This window comes from Drosophila rhopaloa, unplaced genomic scaffold (genome assembly GCF_018152115.1).
Source record: "Drosophila rhopaloa isolate 14029-0021.01 unplaced genomic scaffold, ASM1815211v1 contig_180, whole genome shotgun sequence".
Classification (NCBI taxonomy): Eukaryota; Metazoa; Arthropoda; class Insecta; order Diptera; family Drosophilidae; genus Drosophila; species Drosophila rhopaloa.
Genome location: NW_025335062.1, coordinates 177,159 through 201,430, shown reverse-complemented (window position 1 = coordinate 201,430; position 24,272 = coordinate 177,159). Strand labels below are relative to the sequence as shown.

Below are 24,272 nucleotides of genomic sequence, written 5' to 3'. Positions count from 1 at the left end.
ATAGTCGAGGCACTTGACTATAGCGTTCTCTCTTGTTTTAAAATTGTTTTCGGTAAATTCCAAGTAATTATAATATTTGGCTCTATATAATTTGTTTCGTATTTTTACATTTTTTTTTTACATTTTTGTGTATCTACATTGGTTTAATATACCTATAATGCATTTGATTATTTGATTATTTTGAAAATAGTATTGGTCTTCTAAAGGTTCTGTTAATATGTCATTAAGGGGGTATATACCTTTTTCATTTTCAAAAAATCGAAAATTTTTTTTTTGCTTTATCTTAATGAACAACTTCTTGAGAACATTTCCCCAAATTTTCATAGTTACAGCGCTCCTAGCCGCGCTCCTCGCTCCTCGCCCCCGCCCAAACCCAAACTTGAAACTTTAAACGCGAATATCTCGAAATGGTGTTTTTTGAAAAATGACTTTGCGGTGATATGGATTGGTGAAAAACTACTGAACGGATTCTCTTCAAATTTGTTTTTGAATGTTCGTAATGAAATTTATTAGTACTTGAACGATCGTTTTTTCATGTAAAAATTTGTATTTCGCCGAAATAAATAGTTTTGTAGGAATTTTAGCGTCCAAAAACGTTATTTTTTGCAAAAAACGTTCCCGTATGCACAAAAAAAAAATTTTTTTATCGTTCGTTCAAGTACAGGATACTACTTTAAACTAATGAAATATTTTTATTTTTTCGGTATCAGTTGACCCGTTCGTCCTGGGGAATTATCACCGCAAGGCTCTTTAAAAAAAGTAGTTTAAGAGAAACAGCCACACCTTAAAAACTATTAAATATTTTTTCAAAATTTTTTGCATAAACATTGTCAACAATCTAAACATTCAGAAAATATAATCATTCATTTAATAAAAACAATAAATACATACATAAAAAAATCCAAACTTTCCTATTTTTTTCGACAAAAAAAGGTAGATACCCCCTTAAGTTGATTTGGGTAAGGCAAATTTTTGAATATTAAAGTTTTTGTAATGTCTTTTGGGATATGAGAAATTATCAATATTTGATTAGTATTGGTTTGTAACCAAGTAGAGGTTTTTATTATTAATAGTTTTTCTGAATTAACGTGTGTTAAAGTATCATGCTTAGGTAATTTAGGGTTACAAATGCTTAGTCTAGTAAGTTGCATGCCTAGTTCTATATCCACTATATATCCACTATTTATTCAGTAAATTTTTGTAGATTAAAAGTAAGTAATGCTAGCCTTTCGTCTACATCATTGACCAAGCTTAAATGATTTATTGTTTCAATACCTTTGTTTACCGCATCTATTACTTTATAAGATCATTAACTTGAATTGTGTTTTGTTCCAAATTTTCAATTTTATTTATTAATTCTTCTTTATCTTGTTCATCTAATGTTCTAAATCGATATTTGTATGTTGTGCCTATTTTGCTACGTTTTGCAATTCTGATTCCATTCATTTCTCTGTTCAATTTTTCTGTTAAGTATAAAACTTGTTTTAAACCTGAAAATTCTTCTGATTGTTTAATTAAATTAGTTTAGTTGACGGTTAAACAATGATATTCGTAATTATTTGGTAAGTCCAAGGTTCCTGTTTAGAATATTAAATAACCGTTTTTACTTGAACGGGATTGATTTCCGTCTGTTGGCCATTGGTAAGTTTTGTAGAAGGTAGAAAGTTACAATGACTAGGATGTTGAAAGTGTTGATCAACAAGTTAGGTTTGATTTTCCTTTGGCGTGCATCTGGAATTATGGTATTTATTTTCGTTAATTTTCTTTATTTTCTGCTCGCTACGTAAACGTTCGGCTAGCTCAGTGAGGTTGTGAGTTCGTTCCACCAAATTTATATTGAGTGACCGCCCGTGACCAAAGGATAACGCCAGAAATGATTAGGTTGGTGCTAGTTTATTGTTTCTCTAAAATATAGCCTTATTGCTATTAATCTGCTGCCCGTTGTCGCTGTCTTCTGCTGCGTTGCTCCTGGCTCACTGCTGCGCTGCTCCTGGCATGCTGCTGCGTCGCTCCTGGCCTGCTACTGCGTTGCTTCGGCTTGCTGCTCCGGGTGACTGAGATCGGGACGGCTCCACCAAAAACCCTGGATGTTATGCGAGCTTCCCTACCGGGGCCGGCAAGGTGTATCGCCTAGCAGGTCAACCGAAGTTACGCCTTATCGCCTAGCCACCTTTATCGCCGGGCTTCCGGAGTTCAGCCTGGACTTTGTCGGCAAGGTGTATCGCCTAGCAGGTAGAACAAAGTTCTCCCGTATCGCCTAGCCACCTTTATCGCCTGACTCCGCGCAAGGACTCCCTAAGTTTGACTTTACCACGACCTAGCACCGTTGGATCTCAGCGTTGTAGCCTCAGCCTTGTAGACTTGTCGTCGTTCGGCGTCTCGACTTTGCGATCTTGATCCTTGGGCACTTCGGTCTCGATTTGTACTTATTCCGCGTTCACGCACTCGCTCTGATTCTCGCACTCGTACTGTGTCGAGCTGCGCATGCGCCGTCCTTTTTATGCCGTTATTTCCCTTGGGTTCAAGGTCCACTGAGGTACCGTTAATTCACGGTGTGTCCTCTTTGGGCGGGTCCGAAGTCCGCCAATTTACCGTATGACCTCGTTGCCCTTGCCGGGCGCGGGTCCAAGGTCCATCGAGGTACCGTTAATTCACGGTGTGTCCTGTTTAGGCGGGTCCGAAGTCCACCAATTCACCGTATGACCTCGATACCCTTGCCATATGAGGGTCCAAGGTCCGAATGTTTCCCGTTTGACCTGGATGCCCTTCATTTCTCCGGCTTTCTCGCCTCCTCCGCTGTTGCCAGGCCGATCTCCTGCATCGGGATTTGTGGGGAGTTTATGACTCCTCACATTTCCCTCTTCCTTCAGAAACGTAATGAAAGTGGTGACTTTCCCCGCCCTTGATGTTTAGACTACTCGAATTCCCCGCCTGACTTGCGTGTTAGGTGTTCCCCAGACAGTTCCCCGAAAGACTTAACCTTTCCCCAGACTGTTCTCCTAAAAAAACTTTACTCTTACAGCTCCTTGAAAGACTTGAACTTTCCCGCGACTGTTTCCCTAAAAGACTTTTCCATGCAGCTCCTTGAAAGATTATTTCCCCAGACTGTTTCCCTGTTCCCCAGACAGTTCCCCGTTCCCCAGACAGTTCCCAGTTCCCCAGACAGTTCCCAGCTCCCAGACAGTTCCCAGTTCCCCAGACAGTTCCCTGCGTGGAATTCGAATTTTCCCGCCCAGACATTTCCCCAAACTAAAAGTCCCCATTTCGTTTTCCCTCGGCCGGGCAACTCCCTGGAATCTCAACACGATCGCGTTTATCGATTGTGGGTTCCAGTGTAGCCATTGTCGTTGCCTCTTCGTTGTCTTACCTTCAAAGGCTTTTTATTGGGCCTTCAGGACCCTCACCACCCCGGCCACCACCCGGATACGGTAGCGGACGCCATCTACCACAAGCAGCTTGGCCCAGCGGCTGCTCCGAGCCCTCCTCACCTGCCTGCTGGCCTCGGATGCCACCCTCGGCGGCCACCCTCTTTCGGCCACCCTCCCTCGGCCACCTCCTCCCAGCGGCTGCTGTCCGCCGACTGCTGGCGATTCATTGACGGCCTTGCTGGTGGGGACCGCGGCCGTGCGGCTGGCTCTCCCGGTGGCGGCCACATCCAGGGCCCCTTCTCCAGGTCCTCCGGCTCTCCGCCGAGCCGTTTTGCTGTCCGCGGCGATGGAGTTAGCAACCATGGCGGCAGTGGAGGCGGTGGCTGCGCCCATAGTGACGCCTCTTCGGCCTCAGCTTCATCCAGCCGCTTCTGCCACTCTCTGGCTGCGGCGGCTATGCCCGTGCCACCGCCCGCTGCGCGAATGCTCTCCGCACCACCTCCGCCCGGGTTGCGAATATCCGCTTCACCTCCTCCGGGCGGCCCGATGGCGCTGCGTCGCCCAAGCGGATCCGCCCGAATCCGGCTGCGGCCCTCCGTATTCTCCGGAATGCCATCCGGGCCTTCCCCGCCCGACGTGGCTCGTCCTCCTCGTCTGAGGAGACCTCCGGACTCACTGTCTCCGTCCCGGTGTCCTCCTCCTCTTCTTCCGATGAGGCCAGGTCGATCGTTGGCACCTCGGCCTCCTGCCCCACCAGCTCAATGAATTCAGCTTCTGTACGTTCTCGGCCGGAGTTTGAGTTTGCCTTCCTGTGCCGATTGTTCCTTCGTCGTACAGTGCGATGGGTAACCTGGGCTCTCTTCCCTGCGTAATAAAGGCGGGCGAATATCCCGTGGATTCAGCCACGCTCGTATTCACGGCCAACTGCAATTCCGGCCACTTTTCGCCCCAAGTCCGTTGCTCTGCCCCGGTGAACTGGGCGATCATCGTTTTCACCGTCCTGTTGGCTATCTCCGTCGGGTTTTCCTGGGGCGTGTATGGGGCCGTAAACTGGTGTCGGACGCCTAATTCACCCAGGAATTTTTTAAACGCCCTGCTGGTGAACTGAACGCCATTGTCTGTAATCAGCACCTTGGGTACGCCGTATCTTGCGAGAATCCGCTCGCGGATCGCCTTTTCCAGAGTTTCCGTCGTTGCCCTGCGCATTGGCACCATTTCGGTCCATTTGGAGAACCTATCTACCAGCACTAGTTGCATAGAATTCCCGTGTTTGGAGCGGGGCAGTGGTCCGACGAAATCTGCGCATACAGTGGCCTACGGATCTTCCGGTATTTGGGTCAGCATTTCCCCCGCCGTCTGTAGTTGGCTTGGCTTATACCGTAGGCAGCTCTCGCAGTTTTGCACATATTTCTCTATGTCGCGGTGCATTCCCGCCAATGGTATCTTGCTGCGACTCTGGCAATTGTCTTCCGACTGCCCATGTGGCCAGCTGTCGGTGAGTTGTGGTTCTCCGACATTACCCGCCGCCTGGACCCCGTTGGCACGCACAGCTTCCATGATGTGACATCCTCGTTGCCTGCTCTGTGCGGTATGTGGCGATATAGCTGGTCGGCTTCCGTCATGTAGTCTGGATATTTTTGGGTATTTTGGGATATCTTGCTCCGTATATCCCTTATCCAGTTACACTCGCCGGTTTCCTTGTGCTGTTCCTGAGTTTTTACCCGTCGACACGTTTCTGGCAGTGGCTGTCGTGATAGTGCATCTGCTACTATATTCAACTGGCCCTTTCTGTACGCGATCTCAAAGTCATATTGCTGCAGTTCCAGCGCCCATCGTGCGATTCTTCCGGTTGGGGTTTCGATGATATTCAACCACTTCAGTGCCATATGATCCGTGATCACTTTGAAGTGGTAGCCCTCCAAGTATGGCCTTAACTTGCGTATGGCCCACACAATTGCCAGGCATTCCTTCTCAGTCGCTAAGAAATTTCTTTCCGATCCATTCAGGGACCTACTGGAATACGAGATCACCCTCTCGCCTTGGTCGGAATTCTGTGTGAGAATAGCACCGAGCCCGTAATCGCTGGCGTCGGTCTGCAGCACAAACGTCTTTGTGAAATCTGGGCATGCTAAGATTGGGTCTGCGATTAGCCTGGCCTTGACAGCTTCAAACGCCTGTTGATGGTCCTCTGTCCACTCCCATCTGCACCAACGTTGCCAAATCTGGCACAAAACGCCTGTACCACGACGCCACTCCCAAATATGGTCGTAACTCCTTAACGTTGGCCGGGGGTTTTATTAAGGCAATTGCCGACACTTTTTCTGGGTCTGTTCCGATGCCTTGGTCTGTTATGCGATGCCCCAAGTATTGCAGTTCCTTTCTAAAAAACTTGCATTTTTCCGCATTTACTTTCAGGTTGGCAGCCCGTAGTCTCCTAAACACTTCCTTCAGGTTTTCCATGTGCTCTTCGAGCGTTCGTCCGATGACGTCCTGATACGCGAAAGCGTGCGGCATCATTTCTGGTCCAATGACCTGATCCAATGCCCGCTGGAATGTTGCCGACGCGGAGTGTAGGCCAAATGGGATCACCTTCCATTGGAACAGGCCCTTCCTTGGTACAGTAAACGCCGTGTACTGCCTGCTGTCTGCCTCCAAGGGGATCTGCCAGTAACCGTCCTTTAAGTCAAGACTGCTGATGTACTTCGCCTCCCGCAGCTGGTCCAGGATGTAATTTATATCGGCATCGGGTATGCGTCCTTTACGGACCTCGCATTTATTTGCCGGAAATCCACACACAGCCTCCACTTTCCAGTCTTCTTTTTCACCATGACTATTGGTGAGCTGTAGGGACTCCTGGACGGCTCAATACATCCTTTTCCCAGCAGCTCGTCTACCTCGGCATTTATCTCACCCTGCATTTTTGGTATTTTAGGGTAGTACCGTTGTTTGACTGGTTCATGGTGATCCTATGTACGGCCACTTTGGATGTTCCCATTATTCCTTCCAGTTCGTCCAACTCGGCTTTTAAAAATCCCTCCACATCCTTTTCCGCAAGTCTTTTGGGTGTTTCAACTATTGCCACTGACAGTTTCTCCTCCAGCCATTCTCCTCGTCTATTCTTTGCCGGTATCGACGCGCTGTGTCCTGCGCACTCGTCTTCGGCCCCGATTCTGGTGAGGAAATTCCATCCCAACACCAGGGTGTCGATCAGTCCTGGTAAAATCAGCAGCTCCATTGAAATTGTTTTCGCTCCCAGTCCAATTTTGGTCTCCAGCTGTGATCTTATTTCCCCGCAGCGACCGTCTGCCATCCGCACTGGCCTTCTCGTGGATCCGGTGTCCGGTATCCACCGTGGCCTTAATTTTACTTTCACCTTTGAGCACCGTGGCGGACAGTTGCATTTCTTCCGCCTGCAGGTCGCCCATTAATTTCGAGAGGCAGTACCTTGCGATCCCTGGCCGCCCCTCGGAGGCTGGGGTCGCTGGGCGTTTCCCGACCCGGAACAGCACTGAACCGTTCGAACTCCTATTCTTCCGCATCGCCAGCAGAACGTAAGCCGTTGGTTTCGGCATTCCTTCGCCCAGTGGTCTGGCCCCCGCATCTGCGGCAGGCCTGGGTAGGATTTGCTACGTATCCGCCGCTATTGTTTGTTGGTTCGTGGCCGCGCGGCGTACTTCGTGGTTGTGCGTCCGGGCCCTCCTGGCACCGCCTGCACAACGCACCCTGGTCTGATTTTGACCTTTGTACTGGGTGGCTCTGCCCTTGCTGCTTGCGGGGACTGTTTTCCCGCTCGAATTTCTCCCGCTGCTGGTCGAGCTCCTCAAACTCGTCTGCCAGCGCCATCAAGGTATCCAAATTTCGACATTCATATGGGCGAACGAACATTCGGAGTGCCGGCGTGCTGTTCTCTTTTATCCTCTCCAGCGTTTCTTTGGTCGACATATTCAGTGGCCGCATCAGGGTCTGCATATCTACGCACTCGCTCTGATTCTCGCACTCGTACTGTCCCGAGCTGCGCTTGCGCCGTCCTTTTATAGGCGCTGTAGGTGCCGTTATTTCCCTCGCCGAGCTCGCGTCCAAGGTCCACTGAAGTACTGTTCATTATCGGCGTGTCCTCTTCATCAGGGTCCGAAGTCCGCCAATTTACCGTATGACCTCGTTGCCCTTGCCATATGAGGGTCCAAGGTCCGAATGTTTCCCGTTTCCGGCGTTCTCGCCTCCTCCGCTGTTGGAAGGCCGATCTCCTGCATCGGGATTTGTGGGGAGTTTAAGACTCCTCACAGAACCCAGAAAATCTAACAGAATTAAACAATATTGCACCAAATGAAAATTCCCTACAATTAAACGAAAACATTACACAAACTAATATACCCACTCACATATACCCTAATATAATATGCTTTTTTCTAATGGATGGGGAAGTAACATATCTACACCCAGATTTCTACCACATAAATATAATTACACTACGCATTTGTCACAGTAAACAAAGAACCCTAAATCATAGGCTCCCAAGAGTCGCCAATTAATATAAAGATCCTCTTGCGTTATAAACAAATGAAAGAACCCCAAATTATCGGCTTCCACGAGTACCCAATTAATGTAAACATCCTCCCGCGTTATAAACAAATGTCCCCAAACTCTGAAAAGCTTGTATCCCCAATACTGTAAAAATTGCAGACGCAGCTCAAACTTATATCGCTCTCATGCTCAGTGCTCTCAATTTGGACACTCTCAATTTATCAATCGCGTTCTTTCTCCCAATCGAAGGTTTGAAAAGCGTCAGCGTAGTTTACTAGATGAAGTGAAAAGTAACGTCCTTGCGAATGAACAAATTTTTTTTTCTCAAATGTTTTTTTATTTTATTCAATGTAGTCCCTTTTTAGCTCGATACAATTATTCCAGCGATTTTCCAACTTCTTGATCCCATCCGAAAAGTAATGTTTCGGAAGGTCTGCAAAATACTCCTTCTCCTCTGCAAAATACTCCTTCGATGACTTCCTCGCGTGACCAGAATTTTTTATTAATGAGATATCTGGTGAATGCCGAAGCAATTGGAGTCCTAAGTCACTTATTTTAGCCGTGGTTGCTACGCTCTTGTGCGCCGGTGCATTGTCTTGCAAAAACAACATTTTTTTCGCTTCATGTGAAGCCGTTTTGCAGCGATTTCGGACTTCAATCGCTCCAACAATGCACAGTAATACTCGCTGTTGATGGTTTTTCCTTTTTCGAGGTAAACCACGAAGAGTATGCCATGACAATCCCAAAAAACTGACGCCATAACCTTTCCGACCCATCGAGCCTCCCTCGGCCGCTTCGGAGCACTCGTGCCGGCTTTGGTCCATTGCTGGGCACTCATTCTGTTCTCTGGTGTTTAATAGTGGATCCAGGTTTATTCAACAGTAACCAATCGACGCCAAAAGTCCGCCGGATTCCGCATCAGTAAGTCGCATGCGCGGACCCAGCGGCAGGATAACTTTTTCATATGCAAAATCTCGCTCAAAATATGGCGTCCCCAGATGTAACGACCTGATTCTTTATTTTCTGCTCGCTACGTAAACGTGCGGCTAGCTCAGAGAGGTTGTGAGTTCCTTCCACCAAATTTATATTGAGTGACTTCCCGTGACCAAAGGATAACGCCAGAAAGGGTTAGGTTGGTGCTGGTTTATTGATTCTCTAAATATAGCCTTGTTGCTATTGTTCTGCTACCCGTTGTCGCTGTCTCCTGGCTCGCCGCTGCGTCGCTCCTGGCCTGCTACTGCGTTGCTTCGGCTTGCTGTTCCGGGTGACTGAAATCGGGACGGCTCCACTAAAAACCATGGATGTTATGCGAGCTTCCCTACCGGGGCCGGCAAGGTGTATCGCCTAGCAGGTGAACCGAAGTTACGCCTTATCGCCTAGCCACCTTTATCGCCTGGCTTCCGGAGTTCAGCCTGGACTTTGTCGGCAAGGTGTATCGTCTAGCAGGTAGAACAAAGTTCTCCCTTATCGCCAGCCACCTTTATCGCCTGACACCGCGCAAGGACTCCCTAAGTTGGATTTTACCACGACCTACCACCGTTGGATCTCAGCGTTGTAGCGTCAGCCTTGTAGACTTGTCGTCGTTCGGCGTCTCGACTTTTCGATCTTGATCCTTGGGCACTTCGGTTTCGATTTGTACTTATTCCGCGTCACGCACTCGCTCTGATTCTCGCACTCGTACTGTCCCGAGCTGCGCTTGCGCCGTCCTTTTATAGGCGCTGTAGGTGCCGTTATTTCCCTCGCCGGTCTCGGTCCAAGGTCCACTGAAGTACCGTTCATTATCGGCGTGTCCTCTTCATCCGGGTCCGAAGTCCGCCAATTTACCTTATGACCTCGTTGCCCTTGCCGGGCGCGGGTCCAAGGTCCATCGAGGTACCGTTAATTCACGGTGTGTCCTCTTTAGGCGGGTACGAAGTCCGCCAATTCACCGTATGACCTCGTTGACCTTGCCATATGAGGGTCCAAGGTCCGAATGTTTCCCGTTTGACCTGGATGCCCTTCATTTCTCCGGCTTTCTCGCCTTCTCCGCTGTTGGTAGGCCGATCTCCTGCATCGGGATTTGTGGGTAGTTTAAGACGCCTCACACTATATTTTTCCTCGTCATTAAGGTGTTCTAATCTAAATTTATTGGTCGTTATTTATTGCAAAACTAAATGGTGTTTCTTTTGAAAATGCTTATCCTTGTTTATATTCGAAATCGTCGTCATTTATAACCGTTATATTAACTGTTTTTGATTTATAATTAATAATTTCATTACATGCTTCGAGATATTCTCTTTCTATGATCATATCATATCTATCGGAAAAATTAATAGAAGAGCCTGTGTCTACAACACATCGGAACTCTTGGTTATTCATGATGATTCGTATGTAAGGGTTTATATTTCCTGTTCGGTGTCGGATGCTTGTTGATGAAAATTTTCTGTATCCATTTTCATATGGCCACTCGTATTTTCGCGATTACTTTTTATTGGTCGATCGGGCGCATTAGCCCAATTTTGGTTTGATTGATAATTTATAGGATTCCTAACCTGATTATAATTTAATTTTTTTTTGAAATTCCTGTTTCGTTGCTTAATATAATAAGTGGTTTTCATTAAAAGTTTCGCTGTTATTTTTATTATATTTTGGCTTATATTGGCCTTGAGATGTACTAGCCTACTGCTTATATTAATTTGGGGAATTATTATTCTGCTGTCTGTATGGGTTTTGGGAATTGTAGTTTTGTTGTTTATTAGTATTATTAGTAATTTGTTGGGATTGATAATTTCTTTTATTTTGGTTTTGACTTTTGTGTAATCTTTGTTCGATCTGAATAAAATGTTTCATAACAGCCTTCTTGTTGTGCTACAAATTTTAGTTTACTAGCATTAGTAATATCATACCTAGCCAATGTCATAAAAAGTCTGTCTGGCAATTTTTTCATATTTACATCTTTAACTGTCTAATGCTACTTTATTTAATTTAGTGGGGTACAGCTCCAGGATGAAATCTATCCTCCTGATGTACGGGCTGAGTTCAACCGTGTTGTTGACAGTCACACCGGTTATATATTTTTTGTTGTTTAAAAACCTCGCAACCTGAGCTTCGATAGCGTGTTGTAAAAATTGAGGTTTCCGTTCGACACAAACCGACACTGCGATAGCTGGTTTAAAGAACCGTATATTGTTATATCCTAACGGCTGCGCCAATAACAAATTTGGTATTTAACACTTCGAAAAAAATATAAATTTCTTTATTGATCAAAATAGTGTAAACACGAACTGGGAGAGATAGGTCTGCTCCTTTAAAGATTCAACTTAAAACTCGAACTTATAAACTACGCTGACGCTTATCAAACCTTCGATTGGGAGGAAGAACGCGATTGATAAATTGAGAGTGTCCAAATTGAGAGCACTGAGCATGAGAGCGATATAAGTTTGAGCTGCGTCTGCAATTTTTACAGTATTGGGGATACAAGCTTTTCAGAGTTTGGGGACATTTGTTTATAACGCGGGAGGATGTTTACATTAATTGGTCACTCGTGGAAGCCGATAATTTGGGGTTATTTCATTTGTTTATAACGCAAGAGGATCTTTATATTAATTGGCGACTCTAATGATGACAGATGGTTGTCTCAACGCCTTCCCTGATGAATTTGTGGCTGCTCCACAGTCGCTCTCCGCTGCCTCGTTGCTCGCTGCTCCGGAACGCCTCCGTTGTCTTTGGCCTCGGGGCTATGAGGGTCTAGGGATGCGTTACCGTTCCCAGACTAAGGTGAACAGGCACTGGGCTCTCAAAGCATATGCCTTTCGCAGCCACAGCCTCCTGTCTCTGTTTCTTTCCCAGCCGGACACACCAGACGCCTACACAGTTTCTACCTGACGGTTCAGGCATACGCCGGAAGGCCGCCAATGCAGTCCCTGTGGCAGGACGCTAGGTTCAAGACGAACGCTTCCGCCCTCGCCTTTTAGCCGTGGACTGGATACGTCGGAGTATGGCTTGGTTGTTGCAGGGCCCGCGATGACTGCTCGTCGTTTCTTGTGTCCTCTATGTCCTTGCTCTGCTCACGGCGCTATATCCTGGCTCCGTTGTCTGCGTGCTCTTGTGAGACTAGTGCAGCGGGTCTTTCGCTCTCAGGATTCGGTCAGCTGCCTGTCTAGGACTACGGTGAACTACTGTGCTCTCGACGCATACGCCTCTCGAGACACCCGTGGTTCGGACGCGTGTCCTTCTTGGCTAGTCGCACCAGGGCCTGCACAATTCTCGCCTGCCGGTTCAGGCGTACGCTGGAATTCGACCAGGCAATTGTTTTCGCACGGCAGCTGGTTCTGGACAACTTCCCTTCCGAGCCCAAGGTTCTTTGTCGAAGGACTCTTTTTATTCAACTCTGTCGGACTCGCCGAGACATACGCCAAGCTCAAATCGCGACAAGAATCAGAACAAAGCGCCTGGACTTAGCCGCGTGATGCCTTAAGGACCTCTGCTACCTGTTTCTCAGCTCGGAGACTTCGACTCTAAGTCCCGAACGTCTTGATGTAGCGATCTTGCTCCAAACTCTCTCCAGCTGTATTCTCCAAACTCTCTATTATTTGTGAGGAGTTATTTAACTCCTCACAATTCCTATAATGCATTTATTTTAAACTTCATTTTTGTATTAAAGTTTATGTTATTGGGAATTTATGTGTTGGACAATTTTTATGTGGATTCCACATTAAAACAAGAATAAACGCTATAGTCGAGTGCATCGACGTCACAACATTAACACGCGCTGCGTAAAAAAAAACGTTGAATGTATAATCTTCTTCTAAATCCTAAATCGCTAGCTCTTGTAGTTTCCCTGATTTCGAAATCCATACGGACGGACGTTGAACACATTTTTTTTTTGTTAAGTTTTTTTTTGAATGATCAATCAACTTCGGCTGCGTGCAGACGTGTTTTCTTAACGCTCCGGAAAAACAAGTAGTCAATCAGTCGAAAACGTTCGAAAAATTAATAAACGCGAGGTTTTGCGTTTCGCGATGCAAATCGCATACGTAATCTAAAGTTTTAATTAATTAAATAATTAATCTTTACGCACTAACGATAAACAAATGAGTAAGAACGTGGATCAGCGCACTCAACGACAAAAACAACAAGACGAAGCCCGTGAAAAATTTCAGAGAGAGCAAGACAAACGTCGTTTTTCTTTGGCCCGTAACAATGCTTATTTTACGGTGACGAGTAATACTCTATAACCGAAAGTGCTTGAAGGTGCAGAGAGAGAGCTAGCTCTTGCTCACCCGCCCTGATCTTTACCGCTCAAACGCCATGGAGTAAGCAATGCAAGACTCCAACAGAGCTTCTGCCGCCTAGCGCAACAACAACAGCAACTACTACGACTACTACAACGGTCTCTGTCGCCAACAATGCAATAACGACTCCACCCTCTTCTTGTGCTGCAGGTAAAGCAACAACACAAAACAAGTGCAAAAATCTGTGCAAACGGCAAAAACAAAGCTACGGTAGAAGAAGTGACAATTCTGCAAGCGGGTTCGGCCATGCAGACAGGCATGGATCGCTACATTAATATCTCCAAGCGCAAGCTAACACCGCCAAAAATAAATCGTTCCAACAAAGGCCCTGAAAATCCCGGGCTATTAAATGAAAATAGATTTTCCATTCTGGCGGAGCCTGAAACAGAGTCGGAACAATTAGCCCCAAGGAAACTAAAGCCCCCACCTATTTTTATTCGGGAGAAGATCTCGAATGCCCTAGTCAACAAAATAGTTGAGATTGTCGGAAAAGATAAATTTCATGTTATTCCGCTTATGAAAGGGAATATAAGTGAAACTAAACTCAAAACCAAAACCGAAGACGATTTCTGAGCAGTGTCGAAGTACTTAAACGATGCCAAAAAGAATTACAACACGTACCAGCTGAAAAGTTGCAAAGGTTTGCTCAAGGTGTGCTCAAGGGAATAGAACCCGATGTGACCCCCTCCGAAATTACAGAGGCCTTAAAAGAAAACGGTTTTTGAGCAAAAAATGTTATAAACATTATGAACAAAACAAAGAAGCCGCAACCACTCTTCAAGGTCGAGCTGGAGCCAGACAGCAGAACTTTAAAAAAAACGCAGTGCACCCGATCTAGAAGTTTCAGTACCTTCTGGACCGTAGGATCACAGGGGAAGAGCCGCACAAACGGACCGGGCCAGTGCAATGCACAAATTGCCAGGAATACGGTCATACCAGGCTTACTGGCTTACCCGCTAACCCTGAATAACACACCACTTCCACAAGCTGACGATGTAACATACCTTGGCATCCACCTAGACAGGAGACTTACATGGCGGAGACATATCGAAGATAAGAAAATTCACCTAAAACTAAAAAACGCGCGCTTATAAACTTATAAACGCGCGCTCCCCCTCTGCCTGGACTTTAAGGTCCTGCTCTACAATTCAACGCTTAAGCCAGTCTGGACCTACGGCTCCCAATTGTGGGGAAACGCAAGCAGCAGCAACATCGACATTATTCAGCGAGCACAATCAAAAATCCTGAGAACTATCACTGGGGCACCTTGGTATGTTCGGAACGACAACATCCACAGAGATCTTGGCATTCTACCCGTAAAAGATGAAATATCAAAACAAAAAGCGTCTTACCACACCAAGCTAACTTCTCATCCAAACCAGCTCGCCAGGGGCCTAGCCAGGCTTTCCAACCGGACCCGATTGCAACGCAATGACCTTCCAGCTCAGCAATGGTTATTAGAGCCCCTAAATCTCGCGCCAGTCGCCTTGACTGTCAGATAGTTTTTTAATTTAAGATTCTATATACTTATTGTTAGTCTCAATTCAGAGAAGATCCAATAAATAAAATGCAAAATGTTAAAAAAAAAGTTTTTTTTATAATTTAATTTAATAAGATCTTTAGGAATATATTTAAAATTCGTTAAAGAAATATTGAAGGCAATAGTAACTTGGAAGTTCAAATACAAAATTTTATAAAATATCAATCGGATTGAATAAAATTTTAAAACCTATAAATTATAACCATTTTGAATTAAGTAATACCTGATTTTAATAAAAAAAATTGAAGACCTAAAATCGAGATGTCATAACATTCCTCAATCATTGGCGGCGACTTCAACGCTTGGGCTACTGACTGTAAGCACTGTCACCAACTTAAGAGTCTACGTTGTTTTGGATGCCTCTGCTGGTCTGGACATGGAGCTGCTCTATAGTGGTGCCGTAAACAGTTTTTTAAAAAAAAACAACGAGGATATATTTTTGAAAATTTTTTTTTTGTTGGATAGCCTCTACATTGCTGTTTATGTATGAAACGCCACTTCGTTCATATGGCTGCCTCGGCTGGCTTTACAGTAGCCCATTCGGTCGAACAAATTTTTAAACACATTTTCCGGGGGGTAAGGAGAAAAAGCTTTGACGACTGCTATTTTAATTCTATATATTAATATTTAAGAAAAGCACATATAAAAATAAAATTTAATATACTAAAAAATATATTTTGTTTTTGTAATCTATTGTTTTTAAAAAAACTGCAATTATATTGTGAATTGAATAAAAACTGCATATTTTGGTTTTGATTTATCGCTCCTAGGATAAAATTTAATATACTACTAATTATATTTTGTTTTGGTAACCAAATTTATTTTTAAAACAAAACAAAAAACATTGCAAATTGTGTAAAAACTGAACGTCATCTCCGGTTTTTTTATCCATTTACCATCTTAAAGCGTGTATTCTTTGGTTCTAACAATTTATTTTAGGCTAGAGCTACATTCTGAAAGTGGAAATAATAAACCAGAATTGATATTTATGGACCAAGTAGAAGATATCTCATCCGATTTTGTTCTACACAAAAACGAGAATTGTATTCAAATTCGGATCAATGATGGTAGCCGAGATGGAAGAATCATTTTGACAAACTCAGTAAGATGTAATACGTAATTGAAACATTTTGACGAAATAACATCTTACTTTACTTTAGGATGAAATAGGCTTAAAAGAATGGGCATCATCTTTAAGATCAGCACACAAAATTTCACAGGACCTTTTGGGATCGATGGCTAAAAAGGCTGGAAAAATCTATGGCAGTGAAAGAGACGGCAACAAATCCATGTATATTCTCGGTGGAAACAGTTCAACGAAAACTTCTAATGGATCTAATTAATATATGTTTATATTTTGAATTATAAGCTTCAACATTTCTGCTATCTAAAATGTTGGGGTAAGCATATGAAAAGAAATGTGGAGAGGTCATTAATAATAATTATTTCGGCTTTTATTGGGATAAATAAGTTTGTAGGAATAATCTTGAGCGACGTAAAGTTGATTATATATTCAATTTTAAAACTATTTTATCGCCAGACTATTTTTTCCTATTTTCTCAGCAGGTATTCCTATTCCGAAAAAGGGCGGTTCTTTGACCGCCATTTGAGTTTGTTTTTGACTCATAGTAATTGGAAAAATGCTATTGATAGCCACAGATGGTAGTCGAAAGGTTCAATTTATATACCCTTTCTGAGAGAGAGTATTATATTTTGCTCAGGTGTTTGTAACGCAGATCAGAGGAAGTATTTACATAATCACTAGCTCAGGTAAAAAAACAGAGATTTGGAATGTTGGCAAACGTCTTCCCTTGATCAAAAACGGCTAACTACATGATATAACTGCAAGAGTAATTAATATCAAGAGTGCATTTTGTCTTGAAAATTATAGAGTGTTTTTAAGGAAGTAAGTACGAATATTTTGTGATTGGAAATTGGTATGTAAAAAAATAAGAAACTCTCTGGACGAGTGCCACGACTACTTGTAAAGTAAGTTATTATTCGGAAAATATTTGTGTTGATAAATATTGACTGTGTAAGTATTCTATTGCTAGTTTTGACATATTCGGTCCAATAACTGGCCGCTACAAGGTCTCTACAGAGTTTGGTGCGGGGATACAGTGGGCGTGGCAATAATACACTTGCGCCGCGTAAGAAAATCTTAAATCTTTATGCTAAATCCCAAATTTATAGCTCTTATGGATTCCGAGATCTTGACGTTCATACGGGCGGACAGACGGACAAACGGACGGACGGGCAGAAGGACATGGCTTAATCGACACGGCTATTGACTAAGAATATATATATATCCTATAGGCTAGGAAATAACTGGAAGAGTTTTCTCTGAGCGTCGTTAAATGAATCTGCATTTATTCATTTTCGATAGCCAAAATGAATGAGAAAAAGCATCAGACTGGTTTGCTTAAGAGGTTATCTTGAAGCACGAAAAAAAGCCTATTTTCGTGAATTTTTTTAAAAGATCTTACGACAATTTCAAAAGATTCATTTATTGTACTTTAATGTTTAATGTTTGACCAACATTGTATAAAAATTTGAACCAAAAATTTTAAAAATTGAGAGGTTGAGGCAGTCTTGAACTTGACCACATAAAAAATTGTGTCCTTGCGGTAGGCAAAATATCTCCGTCAATTTTTATCTGAAATCAAAAAACCAAAGTTATTCTGATAGTGTATGTGTCTGGCTGGTCCTCTACGAGCCATTTTTTTTAAAATTAAAAATTGAATTTTTTGTTGCGCTTTTCATAAAAAGTGTAATTTTTTACGTAAATTTTGAACATATTTTGGCTTATAAAATGAGTTGTAATTGAAAATAAAAAAAATACCTCCGTTAAGGACAAGAAAAACATGTCTAAAATAAGTGTGCAAAAGCAGAAGTCGAACGGTGCAATAGTTTTTGAGAAAACGTGACTATCGACTTCAAAAAAGTGGTTTTGAGAAAAACGCATTTAAAGTGCCGCATCTGCTCGACGCCAGAGCCCGAATTGCTAGTTGTGACTCATCCGTACGCTGGGCTTTAAATTTCTCCCATTCCTACAGTTTTGCTTCGATCGACTTGAAATTTTCGGATAACATTCCTGACACTTTGTACTATTATATAAAAAAGTTTGAAAAAAATGAATTTTTTGAAGTGTCAAGACCCAGATAACCCCTTAAGGGGGTTCTAGTCTAGAAATTTGAGAAAATCTAAAAAATTTTTTTTACATAATTCGATAGTTTTGATATTCAAAAATATCTCCCTAAAAGGATTTTTCAAACTCAAATTATTTTAAAAGTTATAGCCGTTTTATTGACGTGGCAACTAGACCGGTTGAGCGAACGACTGGAACAATAAGTGGCTGGAAGCCTGGGCTACCTTAGTATGAATATCTTTCTTTCCTTCTTTCTAAAACAATACCCTTATTTCCAGTATACTACACTAATCGTTTGAAGGTCATTGTATGAAGCTGGGATAGCTGATTAAGGGAATGTAATATATACGTAATATTCTATCAGTTACGCTGCCCGAAACTTAACTTAAAACTTTAAGCGCGTTTTTCTCGAAACTACTTTTTTTGATGCGGTCGCCACTATATCTCAAGATCTAATCAGTCGATTTACTTGAAACTTGGCATGAATATTCTTTAAATAAATCTCTATCGCCGGAACCAACAAAAAACAAAAATTTTAAATTTATATTTTTAAAAATTCGACAAAATGGAAAAATTAGTGAAAAAATCGAAAAATTCTTTGAGTAGCCGCCATTTAATGAAAAACATTTTTTTTTGGTGCTTCATGCCATAGCGACATTTTACTCATTAAGAAACTATCATTGTTTTATTTTTCAAATAACGACAAGCATAGAAATCATGGCGACGAGGACACGGCCTCTTTTTTTCCCCTCTTCAAGAACGAATAACTTAATGAAAATTTTGAAATTTATTTTATGTGCTCCTTTAAATTTAATAAACAAATGATAAAAAACGGATGGTAAAAATATCTATTGCTTTTTTTTATTAATTGTTAAATTTAATTTCAGTCAAAAGTTTTCAACGCAGTGAAGTAGACATTTCCGACCCTATAAAGTATTTTCTCGATCAGCATCACCAGGAGAGTCGATCTAGCCATGTGCGTCTGTCCGACCGTCTGTCTGTCTGTCCGTCTGTCTGTCTGTCTGTCCGTCTGCCTGTCTGTCCGTCTGTCCGTCTGTCCTTCCATCCGTTTCTACGCAAACCAGTCCCTCAGTTTTAAAGCTATCTGCTTGAAAAGTTCTCAAAAGTTGCCTTTTGTCGGAACGAGCCGGATCGGGCGACCATATTATATAGCTCCCATTGGAAAAATGTAAAAAAGTATAACTTTGTTTTTAATTTTTTTATGTTGTTTTTTTCGGATTTGGTAATATTTAAATACTATGGAGTTACGGTTTTAATTAAATTAAAATCGGACATCTATGTCATATAGCTCCCATAGGAAAATCAAAAAATTTAAAAAAAATACAAATTAAAAAAATATATTTTGCTGATTTTCTTTTTATCAAAATATTCCTTTGAGATATATTAATTAATATCAGAATTACGCTTTTAGTTTTATTAAAATCGGACAGCAATATCATAGAGCTGCCATAGAATCGATGGCAAGCTGCAGCGCAAAATCGACATAGTAATGATTTTAGTAATATTGGTATAGAAATCGAAATGTAGTCGTTTTGTAAGAACTGCAAGGGAATATAAACTTCGTCTTGCCGAAGTTTGCTTCCTTTCTTGTTAAAAGGTATTCCATTTTTCAGAAAGGCTAGATCTAGGCTTAACTGGCAATACTGCTTGTATATATGTATAGAGTCTCACCACCAAACTAAATTTAACTAAGATCCGAAATCAACTATGAGCACTATGAGCTTTCACGCTCACCAAATGCATTTGGATACACACACACACACTTGTCATATGGAAACTGCATAACGATAAACCTCAACCTTACATCGTGTGGGGTAAATGGCCACTTAATCTTACACTTAATATTACGAATAAACCTAAAGAGATTTATCACTGCAGTTTTGTGTATTATGTTACTATAGACCTAAGGAAACTATCATTAGAAACTATCATCTTCCAAAGTCTATCTGTTTAGGCATATCCACTTTTAAAGAGAGCTTCTCCCAAATATGCTGTATATTTGCCTTACGTTCCAACATCGCTTTCTTTTCGCATGGATTAGCAATTTTGGCATTTATTGATGCCCATCTTATATCCAGCATTTAAGACAAACTCAAAAAATTGCCAGCAATTCAAGGGGCTCACGCCATATTTTAAATTAAGCATGATTGGCGAAAACTTAAAGCACTTAAAAACACTTGAAGCACAGCACAGATTCCCACGGCGCAAACGTAATGGAAGATGAAAAATGAAGTCGGGGGCGTCGTGGTATAGATCAATGTATTTAGTTCAGCTGCATACAAGAGACTAATTAAAACTTAAAACTAAAACCGCGCTCCCGCCCGCTTTATTCCGTTCAAGCGAGAGCGGGAGATCGGCAGCGGCCGTCCGAGGAGTTCGGATGCGAAACCCGAAGTTCGCACTCTGGAGCGCGGACGTTGCGAGAGGCGAGCGAGGGAGCGCAAGAGGGGCGAGAGCGAAAGCTCGGAGAGCTCAGTGTCCAGCGCCAATGCAGTGGGCCACTGACCTAAACATTCCGCCCCCCTTGCAACTACTCGGGTTGCAACATAGCCTGGTTGCTCTTCTCACGGCTGGTGACAGGCTCCGGACACGACCCACCCAAACACGGTGCTCTGGGCCACTGGCAATCCATCCTGAATTTTCAGGAAGCCCGGCCGCATCACACTCGGATACATATCCGCGCCCAGGATGATGGAGATCGTCGCGGGGAGATAAAACCGCTCATCAGCCAGCGTAATGTCCCGGAAGTGGGTCCTTACCGCGTCGCTCAGCTCCCGGATTGGAGTGCGGATGCGCACGTGAGGCTCTATTTTAAAAATTGCGTCGAGCCGGACAGCGCTGTCGATTTTGGACCCCACGGTTGCCGAACAAATCTGTTCGCCTCCCACGTTGGTGGTCGGCAAGCGGAAACTCGACGCTAGCGAAGCGTCGATACAGCTCATAGGCGTACACGGGTCGATGAGCGCCGCAGTGTCGAAGACTCGACTACCGGTCTCTAACCGCACCAAAGCCGTCGGTAGGAGGTTGACGCTGTGCCGCTGTAGGAGGGACGTTAAGGACGGAGCGGTGACCGCAAGCTGCGTGGCACCCCGAGTAGCAGAAAATTGCCGCGGAGTGTCAGATGAGTGCCGTGGAGTGGCGGACGAGTGCCGAGGAGCGGCTGAGGAATGCCGTGGAGTGGCGGACGAGGGCCGAGGAGCGGCTGTAGAATGCCGTGGAGTGGCGGACGAGGGCCGAGGAGCGGCTGAGGAGTGTTGCGGAGTGGCAGCGGATCTCTGCGACCGGCGTGCTGCCGGGCGGGACTGCCGTGATGCCATCGGTGGTTCCGAGAGATGAAGCAGAGTGTGGTGATCCTGGCCGCAAGTTTTGCAGCGATCACCTCGCCGACACGCTCCGTCGGAGTGCTCGTGGGCCAAACAGCGGTGGCAGTACCGGTTGGCAAGGACAGCCCGGAGCCTCTTCTCGGCACTCAGACGGAGGAACCGACGACACTTCCGAAGTGGATGGATCCCGCTACAGACTCGGCAACGGTAGGATTGCATACCTCGAGTTCGTCTGTGCTCCAATGCGATGGCGCTGCGCGGACGTGGAGACATCGTGTGAGATCTGATTGGCGGAATAGGACAAAATAAAAAATTTGGATCAGTAGTGATAAGAACTGTGAATTGGAACTACGGGTTGGAACTATTAATTGACGCTACGAATCGAAGTGATGAATTGAACCACCGGAGTGAAGGGTCGACTGGTTATTGCGGGCAGACGGACTCTTCCATTGGAAGAAGGACGACCTTCGCTATGGGACGCTTAATGAGTCCCCGTGCAGTGCGGATGTCGACCACACGAACATGGCCATCGGCTCCTGGAAACACCGCGGCGATTCTGCCTAATCGCCACTCATTGGACGGAAGGTTATCTTCCTTGACTACCACCATGTCCCCGGCACGGAGATTTCTTGTAGGGGTTCGCCACTTATTCCGCTTATGGAGTTCCTTGAGGTACTCCTCCTTCCATCGCAGACGAAATTGTTGATGAAGAGCCTTCAGATGCTGCCAGCGGTTTATAATAGATGTGGTGTCCCCCTTTATCTCGGGTTCGACCATGGCGAGGAGGGGCCCTCCAACAAGAAAGTGCCCAGGCGTAAGTGCCAACAGGTCAGTGGGGTCTTCGGACATCGGCGCGAGCGGACGCGAATTCAGGCATGCTTCGATCCTAGCTAGAAGCGTGGACAGCTCTTCGAATGTGTATTTTCGCGTCGCCGTAGACTTGTAGAACAGGGTCTTAAAGCTCTTAACAGCTGCTTCCCACAAACCTCCCATGTGGGGTGCTCCCGGAGGAATGAATTGCCAGAGCAGCTGCTGGTGACTATAGGCACCTGTCACAGCTTCCTTGAGAGCTTGGAGAAACTCGCGGGAGAGTAAGGCAGCCGCACCCACAAAGGTCTTGCCATTGTCCGACTGAACTTGACGGGGGCATCCTCTTCGGGGCACGAAACGGGCGAAGGCGGCGAGAAACTTCTCAGTCGTAAGGTCGGAAGTAGGTTCTAAATGGATGGCCTTAGTGGCGAAGCACACGAACATCAGCACATACCCTTTCGTAATGAGACAGGCTTGTCCCGTGTAGTTTTTGATGTCAAAGGGACCGGCATAGTCCACACCGGTATATGTGAAAGGGCGCGAGAAGGACGTTCGTTCTTTGGGTAAGTCTCCCATCAGTTGCGTTTGCAACCTTTTTTTGTGGATGATGCAGACCTTGCATGAATATATGACGGACTTGACCAAATTCCTCACCCTCGGGATCCAGAACTTGGAACGGATCAGACGGATCATAAGCTGATTGCCACCGTGCAGCGTTATACGATGCGTAAAATGGACGAGGAGTCGAGACAGATGGCAGTCGTATGGAAGGATGACAGGATGCCGTTCATCATACTGGAGAAGTTCGGAAGCCGTGACTCGGCCGCATGCTCTCATGAGCCCTTGGGAATCAATGAACGGGTTCAGGTTTTGGACCAGGCTGGATGCTGGCACTGGCCGTTTCTGGCTTAAGCAGCCCATCTCAAGGGCAAAGTGCCTGCGTTGCGTGACGGAAATCAGGAGCCGCTCGGCCGACGCAATTTCAGGAGCTGTCAAGAGATCCTCAAACGGGGACATGAGTTTTCGCGAACGCTGGATGAACCGATGAGCGTAAGCGAGGACTCGCAACGCCTTGTCGAGTGTGGAAAAACGCTCCAGAATGTCTTCAGGGGGGGCCTTCGCAACATGGACCTTGACTGCTCGCTTCTCGAGTTCAGTCACAGGGGGTTCATAGCCTTGAGTGGGCCACTCGCAGCGAGGCCACTGCAGCCAGGCAGGACCATGCCACCACAGCTGGCTGTCCGCAAGGTCTTGAAGCGCCACCCCCGGCTAGCGAGATCTGCCGGGTTATGCTCGGAGCGGACGTGTGCCCATTTCTCCACCTCGGTAAGCTGGGTAATCTTGGTCACACGATTTGCCACGAACGTTGTCCATTGGCACGCTGGCTTATGCAACCAGGCGAGAACAATCGTAGAGTCCGTCCAACAGTGCAGGGCGGACGCCTGCCCGGGCATCTTCGGAAGAACGGCGTTGGCCATTTCGGACAATAACAAGGCTCCGCACAACTCGAGCCGCGGGAGCGACACCGTTTTTACTGGGGCCACCCGTGTCTTTGCCGTGAGCAAGTTCACCATTACCGCGGACCCAGCCTCAACTCGGACGTAGAGGGCTGCGCCGTACGCCTTCTGCGAGGCGTCGCAGAACCCATGATGCTCAATTTTCAAATGTGGTCGGAAAGCGACCCATCGGGGAATGTGGATCTGATCAAGAGCGGAGTAATTTTCCAGGAAGTCAACCCATCTTTGGCAAAAATCTCGAGGGAGGGCCTCGTCCCATCCTAGATTTTGGAGCCAAATGTCCTGCATGAACATCTTTGCCCGGACTATGAAGGGGGCGAGCCAACCCGCTGGATCAAATAGTTTGGCGATTTGGGATAGGACTTGACGCTTTGTGAATGTTGAAGACAAGGTCAATTCGGGCGGAATGAAGAAAAACTCGTCAGACGTCGCCTTCCAACGCACTCCGAGAGTTTTAGCCGTGCTCTCTGCGTCGATTTCAAGGAAGTCCGCGCGAAGGAGATGGTCACTCTGGATGTTGGCCAAAATCGCCTTGCTATTGGATGTCCATTTTCTAAGGGGGAATCCTGCTGAATCCAGGGCTTCCTGGAGCTCGCGGATAGCCGCTTGCGCTTCGGTTTTGGAGTCTGCCCCCGCGAGTACGTCGTCGACGTACATGAACTGTCGGATAATCCGACTCGCCTGCGGATACCTCGACTCTTCGTCGTCGGCGAGCTGTTGCAGGACACGGATCGCTAGGAACGGGGCACAA

General features: G+C 45.1%; 1 protein-coding gene across 1 annotated transcript in view; it reads left to right on the top strand.

Moving 5' to 3' along the window:
* LOC108039093 (G protein-coupled receptor kinase 1) overlaps nt 1-16,144 on the top strand; it is a 269,899-nt gene extending 253,755 nt beyond the window's left edge. The window contains exons 14-15 of the mRNA XM_044459230.1: nt 15,642-15,804; nt 15,863-16,144. Of these exons, the coding sequence (XP_044315165.1) occupies nt 15,642-15,804; nt 15,863-16,045 (346 nt within the window). The 3' untranslated portion in view covers nt 16,046-16,144. The remainder of the gene's footprint in view (nt 1-15,641; nt 15,805-15,862) is intronic.
* The last annotated feature ends 8,128 nt before the right edge of the window (nt 16,145-24,272 follow it).